The sequence below is a fragment of the Montipora foliosa genome, chromosome 9, assembly GCF_036669935.1.
Source record: "Montipora foliosa isolate CH-2021 chromosome 9, ASM3666993v2, whole genome shotgun sequence".
In the NCBI taxonomy this organism is placed as follows: Eukaryota; Metazoa; Cnidaria; class Anthozoa; order Scleractinia; family Acroporidae; genus Montipora; species Montipora foliosa.
Genome location: NC_090877.1, coordinates 40,323,557 through 40,333,556, shown reverse-complemented (window position 1 = coordinate 40,333,556; position 10,000 = coordinate 40,323,557). Strand labels below are relative to the sequence as shown.

Genomic DNA, 10,000 nt, shown 5'->3' with positions numbered 1-10,000 from the left:
GAAAATCTTCAGTTTTTTCCGTTTAAGTTTTAAACGGGCTTTAAACAAACGAGCATAAAATGTGCCGTTCCGAATCCCCGTAAACCCCTCAACATCCACAAATGATCACCTTACATCATAGTAGCAATTCAGCGTGCCTTTGAAATGGTTTCGAAACAAGCTCATTTTGGTTTGTCTGGCCAAACGTTCGAAATACTTCAACGCAACATCTTGCAACATTGTTAGGGCACAACATGTTGCATACTTTTGGCAACCCTGTTGCGATACGTTGTGGTATGTTGCAACATGTTGGATCAAATTTGAAAAAGGTCAAACTTTTCGTGCAACATTTTGGTTATTGCATGATGTTCTACTGGTTTGGCCACGTTCACGCAACATTTTGCACTAAGGCATGCGCGCTAGGTCCACTTGTTGCGCCCCAGGGGCCTGGGGCACATAAACATGGACATGTTGCGTTGGAAACGTGGCGCGCGTTTGGCCATTCCCGTTATACTAAATTGTAACTGGTCCCGTTCCGGAACCAGCGCGGCAATCTACTGCAGTTGTCATCGAGGAATCTCGAGGTTGATTCTCACGGCTTTGATGATTTAACAATCATCTTCCTTGACAAATTGTAACTTGTTTCGTTTGTATGACACTATTGTGTCTCACACCATGTCAAATGCAACACGCCTAACTGTTTTCAATGATCTGTTTCAACAGATATTATACAGGGAATCTCAGTTGTCTCCTTACTATCCCAAATGCTTAGAAAAGGAATCGTGCGTGCACGATTGTTCGTAATAGTTAATATCGACGCAAATTTTAATGTTGTAGTTTAGATAAAGAGCTATAAAGGGCGAAATATTAATAGAGGTCTCTCTTCCTGTACCCGTCAGCCGAGAGAACGCAAAAAGGAAAGAGACCTCTGCTAGCGTTGAAATATTAGTAATAAAAAATATCACAAATTATTGCGACGGGGCGCTTAAGCACAGACAACGTCTTTTTTCGTCCCGTATAACGAAGGGCGAGAGAAGCATCGTACGTCTGGATGAACTAAATCGTTTAGTGCGTCTTCAAAGACGCATCAAATGATTTATTTTGTCCAGACGTATACAGCGTCTCTCGCCCGTCTTTATAAGGGACGAATTAAATGACGAACTAAAAGACGCATTAAATTAAATTGCCCAAAGTCGCCCAGACGTATTATACGTCTCAAGTATAAAGACGGCCACTGTTATTTCATCTGATTTTCAAACCAGATGAAATAACACTATTTTCAAAGTTACTCTTTCGCTTTGACAATTTTTGCATTTTTCGCCTTGAAGGCGACATGAAATGTCGAAATTAAACTCTCTCTACAAGCATCCATACCGTTGATCGATGCAATTTTTATTTACTGAATGGTTGGTCCACACTTTCAACGTAGAGCGATTTGTTATCATTGCGAAATGATTAAAAATACGTAAAGTTATATTGGACAATGACGTTGTCGTGGTCATCTTTGCGTAAAGCTTTTCAAGTAAAGCGTTAAAACAAGGCAAACTACAACAGACAAATGCAAAAAGTAAAAATAAAAAAATCAGACCGAACGCAAAAATCATTCTTTTCTCATTTTGCAAGTTAGTCTGACTAGCCTCGGTTTACAGTCAAAATTCTCTCAATCTTCAACATACAAACGAGGCTTCTAACGCTAATTAACACAGGCAAAAGAATGATCTATTAGCGGCCATTTTTTTGCGTTCGGTCAATATACATGCACGTATTTAGTCTTCAACCAAGTCAAAGAAAAAAAAAATTCCTCAACTGCTATTTGTCAGGAGTAAAACTGCCGTCATAATGATCTTATGATATACCACTTTGATCAAGCAGCTGGGGAAATGTCTGGACTCAAAGAAACAACCAACTGAAAACTTCACCGAACTCCGGAGAGGTTCTTTAGCGCAAGCAAACTAAGGCTGCTTTCCATGCTTCTCACAGAGCTTTCTGCCTGGCAATGCCAGGTGAAGCGTAAGCAATGTAAGCTGAGAAATACGAGAACATTTTCACAGGTTGGCGTCAACGCCTGCAAGTGCCACCGCGTCCGCGCTCACGACCGCACTTGCTGGACTGAAGACCACGACAAGGGAGCCTCGAAGCCCTCGATTGCCGCGGCAAATGCCTTCTTACTGAAAAATCTGAATGTGGACCAACATGGTATTGTTCTTCACGTACTGCGGTTCACGGATCTGCTCAATTGGGGCAAATTCCACCAAGTCGTAGCCTTTGTCATTGCACGGAGCTGTTGGTCTCTGAAAGGCCAACAGATTTGGCTTGGCGACCAGGGTCTCGCTGATATGCTGACGAAATTCCACGCCATCTCTCTGATCCAAGATGGAAAGAGCGATTCTTCCAGTAAAGGGCCATTCTAGGATGTTATCATAATCCCCTTTCATCATGTGAACGGACAGAGCAACGAACCTTCCGACTCCACTATCCACACCATTTAAGTTGATCCGCATGCAGAGTTTGTACCCGTACAGGCTGGTATGGAAAGCTGGGCTCTGTATGGCCGTCATAACTCCGTTCATGGCATCTTGACGACACTGCCGGTAATTCTCTATCCTCCAGATGTAGGAACCATTGCACACACGGCCTTCATACTCCAGCACCTTCGTTTCTACCCGGTTAAACCTGACAGATAAGAGGAACACTGTTAATAATCAGCTGAGACCCATGGTCATATCACCACTATAAGCAGCCAAGGTGAACACCATTTTCTCAGAGTTAAAGTGAAGCCAAGAATTTGTACATGTCAGTGTTTTTTTAAAACTCATTTCGTCATGAACTTTGGTGAAAAGTACTTAAACGAAGAAAATCAAAGGAAAGGTCTATTTAAAACAGAAAGTTTAGTATCATTTATACTGCCACTCGTTAACATATCAGTTTTTTTCGTTTTCATTCATAAATTATCATTGGATTGTACAGTGGGAAAACTGCATCTCCAATGCGGTGAGAGGAAATTTTACGTCAAAATAAACGAAGAAACTGGTCTAGCTAAATTAGAGCCGAAAGAACTGAGTCCAAGACAAACGTTTACGATGCATTCATTTGCTTCCGCCCGGGCTCGGAAATAACTGAGCATCACAGTTCTGCCTTTGCTATGCCATCTGAGGAAAGGTTGGACTTCTCTTCTTCGAAGAGGACGATTGACAGTAGTATAGCAGCTCCGGTAACCTGCTATTGTTTGGTGTTGTAAGCATCTGCTATTGTTTTTAAAGTGGTACTATCATAAAAAATCAATTCCTTTTTTCCTACAAATTTTGAAAGTGTGTTTGCTTAACATCTGACTGGCAAAATTTTGAGCTTTGATTTTTATCCAAATGCTGTTTACTTTGAGTGTAAGTTTTGGATTTCACGGTCCGCAATTACTCACGTTCAAAACTGATCGACTGGACCTTAGAAGGTTGGATCTCGGAAAAAGTGACGTCATTGCCTCAATAGCTTAAGGTGGCTTACTACAGTTATCCGAAGAAAAAATATCAAAATTTTGAAATCTGTGAAATTAATTAAGCAAAATGATGTCTCTTGTGAAGTGTTGGTCACTGCAATTGATGTAAAATGTAATTTTATCTTCCTGGAGGGGGGACTGGAAACTAGACATTTCAAAGGCCTTTTTCTCAAAACCTAGCCTTACAACCAGGGTTAAAATTTTGCGAATTAAAAAACAACATGTAGACAAAACCGTCAACATTTTTTCAAAAAGTTCTATCAGACAGTTTTTCAGTTATTATTAAAATAGACGAAAATCGACGTTTTTTGTCATTTGTGAAAAACCTGTCTGGCAGATTTAACCATTTCTCTACATAATTATTTTTTCTCGCTTTCGGAAATTCTGAAATTTTGAGGTGGGGTTGTACGGCTGGTTTTCGAAAAGCCTTTGAAGTGTCTAGTTTCCAGTCCCCCCTCCAGGAGCTCGGTCACTATGTTTAGCATTTTCCCCCGATTTGCATTTATTTGTTCGGCAAAATTACATTTTACATCAATTGCAGTGACTAACACTTCAGAAGAGACATCCTGTTGCTTTAATTTCACAGATTCGAAAACGTTGATCTTTTTCTTCGGAAAACTGTTGTAAGCCACCTTAAAATTTCAGCGTGTAAACCTAGATTATTATGTACGCAAAAAACGCGAGTTGAAAGCCCGAAACTCCCGTGCTGCACATTAATTCAGTCGCGTACAAACGCATTGTATTCTTAAACTAGTGAGCCTTTGACGTCATTTTCTCCTCGATCCAGCTCTCTCAAGATTTTATGATTTCCATTTAAAATAAACAATTGTCTTTTTGAAATTAAGGCTTTAAACTTGGGCCAGTTCGTGTTTAGTTAACACAGTTTTTGAAATCCAAAGGAAAAAAATTGATTTTTTGTTCATAGTTCCACTTTAAAGGCCCAGTTATACGCGCAACACTTTTCATGCAACTTGGCCTGCCCAATTTTTCCTTGGTAGTGTAGGTCTCTTAACGTTTGATAGAGATCTCAAGCCGTAGTCTTAGTCCATCACCTTGGTCACTGGATTTTCTGGGAGTAAATTCTCATCATATACTCGCGTCGCATCGCACTCACCTAACAGTAAGCTCTTGTACAGGCCTTTCTACCCTTATACGAGTGTCTTCGAGGCGACGTTCCAAATGCTGAACCGAGCTGTTGAGTGCAGTAACAAGTTGTCTCATTTCATCTATTTCTGCACGCTGCTGCTGACACAGTGTTGCCAAGTCATTCACAAACACGTCATGGCTGGCCTGCTCTTGTGGAAATGCTTCCGCGCCAAGCCTGGTGCGTCGTATCTGATTCCTTGGTGCTATCTCCAGTTCGCCGGACTGATCAGCCTTTAATGCTGCAAATGCCTTTGTCATGTCAATCAAATGACTGTTAAGCTGCTCTGTGACATGCGTATTTACTGCTGGGCGTGGGCCCTATGTAGAGAGTCAAATACATGTCGATCATCAAATGACTACACTGATCCTCTCTCGTTCTCGAGAAGTAGTAATAGTAATAGGATTGAGTGGAGTACAGTTCAGGGAGTAATCGGGCGAGTAAGTTCAAAATCGCGCTCGGCCTATTTGAAAATTCTTGCACGATTACTCCCTGAATTGTGCGACACGAAGTCCTATTATCAATTAATCATAACTATGACAAAATACAAGAAGATGATGATAATAATATTTTTATAGCTTAATCTGATTAAATTTTCTTAGTTCTTTTTAACAGCTCTGGAAAAAGATAAATGATTCAAGTACAACTAGCGCGAATTTAATGATGCGTCCAATTTCAAACTGTCCTTTAAAGTATAGGTAAATACAAGTAATCACATGATTTCGAGTGCAATTTGGAATAAATAAGCGAGAGTAAATTTTTTTCAAAGGCGAACAAAATTGCACAAGCCCGTAGGGTGTGTGCAATTTAGTCTGAAAAAATTTCAAGTGCTTATTAATTCCAAACTGCAGGAGAAAAATCATGTGATTACTTATCGATCAAGGGCTCAGTCAAACTAAATTTGGGCTTCTCGCTCAAATTTCTTGTTTTTGCAAATCTTGAATCGGTGTGCTGTGAAGTATATTTTCCCAAAAATATATTCTGAAAAATTAATTTAAAACAGCTAAAATCACTTTTCTTTGTTTCCCACCAAAATCCGCGCGCGAAAAATGATTGACCTATTATGTCAATCACACGTGAAAGGATCGGGTGTCAATCATTGACGCCGTTTACGCACGATCTGCTACTTTAGCACATGGCCGAACGCTGATTGGCTCAGCATAATTGACTTTCAAGTAGGGGGCGGAATTATTCAGCAGACCGTGAACTGCACGCGAAATCTTTAAGCTCGATTTTCTAGGGCTTTATTTTGACGCCAAAATTACAACTTCTCGAACCTCCTGTCCTATCGGGGTTTAAGATATCGCTGCCAAATTTTCAGTTCTCATAGATGATTGTACTACCTCAAATACTGTGAGAGGAATTTTTCGTTTGTCTTTGGAGACTAATCTTATGGCACTTTTTCTGCCCGAATTAAGTATGACATGAGGGTTTCCACTACGCGTACGGTGCGTGATATTGCCTCAATTCATAACATTTCAAAAATTCCTTACACGGTATTGGAATGCATTCATCTGTGACTAAGATGCAACTTAGTTTTCGACTACGGAAGTGCGGGACTGCGAGAGCAACAGATATACACCCACTGAAGTCCAGTTAGCTTTCGACTAGGGGAGCAATAATTATACACTCGCTTCATTAGCCCATTTCCTAGTTGCTGCAAATGGAAATGAGTTGCGTATTCTCATGCAAATCAAACTCCTTTCCCTTTCAATAGTTGAGCGCCAAGACTCGCTGCGAAGACCGACACAAATAGCGACTCGGAGATGACCCATTCCATTTAGTTCACGACTGCGGGTGCAGGCCCAACAGATTTATGCCATGAAAAAATGGCCGGGGATTCTAGAATCCCCGGCCAGTTATGAGTTATGAGCTATGCTGTCAGTCATTTGACTCTGTAGCTGCGTGATGCAGCTCGAGTCAATACCCACATTTCACCCTCCAGTAGCTCAGTGGTTAGAGCATCCGACTAAATCACGGAGGGTCGTGGGTTCGAATCCCATCTGGGGCTCGTATTTTTTCCGAGATCCCAGTTGGTTCTACCATCATTTCATTTCTCATGTGTTTATATCATTCTCACATTCGATTCTAGAATCGTTCCATTTTTTTTATCTCCACGATCAGTTTGATTAGCACGGTCACCACAACTTTTCTTCCTGTACGGTGCAAAAAAAAATTTCCTATTATAATGTTAAGCATTGCTTTGTACCTCAAACGAACAGCCCACAGTGCTGAAAGGGCATTTTATTTCGGCTCTTGGACAATCTTTCTCAATGTGTTCTTGCATCTGGAGAATAAAAATCATCAACAGTGGTACCAAACGCACAAGAATCTCCACAAAGTTTTTGCACTTGTAATATTTACGGACTCAGTGTGGAGTGTCCAGAGTGGCTGGCCCCTGGACACCTCAAGTGAATATTTAGTATGGGAGTATTTAATATTTAAGATGAAAATTAGCATAACAGCAATGGACAAGTAGATGTAAGAGGTACAGTAAATTAAGCGGCAAAAGATATGAAGTAAATGGGAGACCTCGAAGTTAGAGTTGAACATTACAATGAGTGACTTATTTTATTAGGCCCTGGATAATATAAATGCATATGAGCATTCCCGCTGCAATATTCTATGATGTTGTCAAGAGAAGTTCTTATTTAATGCAAAAGTCAGCTTACCTTGTTTCTTGAAATGTTCTCTTTTCCACAGTTCTCGCACAACAAAGGGTAATGAGAGCAATTTTGATCATGAATCTGCAAAAATAATATTTGACATTGATACAACTAAACTTATAAATACTAGAAAGGTAGTTGAAATATTATCAACAATAGTATGACATTGACTGATACAACATGTCATACAACATGCCAGCAACTTCAAACATCACTACCAAATGATCGTTTGATTGGACTGTGTCCAATAAAAGATGGCATAGATGTCAAAGAAGACTTACAATGAAAAGAAGACTTTAACGAAGGACACATCACTGCATGGGCCCCCGTTATTTTCTTTGTTCACTGAAGATGAAAAAAGTTGTAAACCCCGAGAAATGACGAGAAATGACAATTTTTCCAAAAGTGTCGAAAACCGCAGTTTTTTGCAAAATAGGAAAGGGGGACCAATGGAAATTTTTCAAAAGTGGCCGATTTTTTTGGCAAATTTCAGAAGGCTAAAAATATAGGAAGCATTTTTTATGCTCACTTCATGATTTTTGTCTTCCCAACATAGATAAGTTTCAAGCATCCACTCTGTCACAAATGCTGTAACCATGTGCATTATTTTATGTCATTTCAGCAGCCAATCAGCTTTCCGTATTAAGAGCGAGTGCACAGGAAAATCGAGCAAAAGGCGGCCACAGTCGAAAACCTAACCTACCCTCATTTTCAGTCTATAAAAAGGTACTGACGAGTTTACAAACATCCCGGGGTTTATTTTCCGAAATACGACCGATTTTTGGAATTATTTGAGATTTTGGATTTCGCCCGTCTGGAGCCTGAAATTAACGGCCTCACAAGGGAAAATCGACCGACCGAAAAAACTGCTTCGCGTAACCAAACATGTTAACCTATCGGCAATCTAACACTTAATTCCTATAAAATGGACATCTAACATCCTATTTACGACAAATTTCCGTGTCTGAAGTGTAAAATCAACGCTTGCTAAGCGCATTCAAAATGCCCAGTTGCGAATGCGAAAATTTATAGGCAAAACTGAAATCGAGCCCCCGGTTATGGGAATTCTCCAAATTGCCCCAAATTTTGGTTTCGAAGCCTTGAGATATAGTTTTTAAACGTACATTAAAATTTTGGTTGGGTTTTTTAGGGAGCGCTTCACAATGAGTAAATCACTTCGAAGAAATTGTGCGCTCAGTGACCTCAAATTGACCTCAGAGTGTTTGTTTACATTGACTAGTCGCATCGGTTTAATTAATATAATGAAATGAGCGCTTCATATTAACTAATTTTCTCATTCCATATTTAATTTGAGAATGAATCTGAGTTACCATCGTATGATTGCGTCGGACAGGAGCATGGATTGTCTTGCAGCGGCAGAATTAAGCCGATGGCGGCTGCATATGAAGCTTTTAATCGGGTGTAGTAGATAGAAGCTTGAACGTTTCAGGAAAAGCCAATAATTCTATCTTAATGTAAGAAACGCTGAAGTTCATCGATGAAATATGCCTGGGTACGCTATTAAGACATCCGTGACACACTTAGATCTGTTTTTGTGTTGGAATCTGTTCACTCTGGAGCTGATGAGACCTGGCGAATACAGGCAGAGCGTTATTTTGGAATTGCGTGACAGATTGTGAAGCACCTCACAGACCATTTTATTATTTGAGGCGGGGGAGGGGGTGGGGTGGGCAGTTACAAAAAAAAAACCAATTTTTGCACAGATAAAAAGTAGAGAAAAACGTACATTAAAAAAATATTGATAATTGAAATCCATGTTAAGGGAGGCATCCAAATTAACAAAATCCGCCGCGAAATTTCAAATCCAGGTTGCGCACAGAGTGTTCTTGGGCGTCTTTGCCAAAGATGAGAATCGACCAATCGAATGGGACTGTTCCCACGGTCGGGGTTTTGCGCCAGTGAGAACGTAAATCATTTTTTTACCACTATGGAAGGTGAAGCTTGTTCCTTCCAAGAGATCGTTGGCGGGAAGTGTGGTTTCAGTAGCAAGGATAAAGAAAAGTCCGTGAAACTCATCCCATTGCTCAACTGCACCAGTAATACAGATAACCATAAGTCTGCACTTGCCTTTACTGATGTGCAGAATGAAGTTGAGCTCATTCTCGCAAGAGCGCGTCTCTTTTCACGTCCGCAAAACATTGATCAACTCAATATATGCCCTCACCATCGCGAGACACTTGGTCTTGGCTGGAAACGCAGCTCAACTCGTTGCGACGTCCCGGCTTTACTGTCCTCGCACAGTGCGAAAGTTAAGAATCGGCCGAGAGCGGAGACGGGGCTCACTAAACTAGCTTCACAAACGGTGCTTAACGAAACTGGCATATTCGTTCCCGTCGGATCAGGTGAGTTTTCTTAAAGGTTATTAGTTAGCTATGTCTTATATAGACACAACTGATAGCAACCGCCATAAATAGCGAAATTAACTATTTATACATCATTATATTTGTAGGCGTGTGCTCCTGCTGCCGAAAGCGGCTTGGCAAGATCGGACGAGAAGTCCCCTCGGGGGAAGTTATGGAGGTTTCTGATAGGATGTGCGCCCTGAGCTTGGTAAGGTGACGATACGTGTAAAAACCACATGATACTAAACGTGAGGCTTATTTTCTCCATTTATACCCGGAGAACGGAAGATTTGAGATGTCGCATGAAAGGGACAATACCGCATTTTTTTCAGTGTTGATTAGTTAGCACATGCGAGCA

General features: G+C 40.6%; 1 protein-coding gene and 1 non-coding gene across 2 annotated transcripts in view; one reads left to right on the top strand and one right to left on the bottom strand.

Annotated features, from left to right (window-relative positions):
- LOC137971324 (TNF receptor-associated factor 6-like) overlaps nucleotides 1-10,000 on the bottom strand; it is a 35,919-nt gene that overhangs the window by 1,345 nt on the left and 24,574 nt on the right. Inside the window, exons 4-7 of the mRNA XM_068818151.1 lie at nucleotides 7,286-7,360; nucleotides 6,823-6,900; nucleotides 4,584-4,933; nucleotides 1-2,652 (exon numbers count right to left, since the gene is read on the bottom strand). The exon at nucleotides 1-2,652 is cut by the window's left edge and continues 1,345 nt beyond it. Coding sequence (XP_068674252.1) covers nucleotides 2,145-2,652; nucleotides 4,584-4,933; nucleotides 6,823-6,900; nucleotides 7,286-7,360 — 1,011 coding nt within the window. The 3' untranslated portion in view covers nucleotides 1-2,144. The remainder of the gene's footprint in view (nucleotides 2,653-4,583; nucleotides 4,934-6,822; nucleotides 6,901-7,285; nucleotides 7,361-10,000) is intronic.
- Trnaf-aaa (transfer RNA phenylalanine (anticodon AAA)) lies at nucleotides 6,550-6,624 on the top strand. Its single transcript has one exon. It is a non-coding gene; the product is annotated as a tRNA-Phe (tRNA).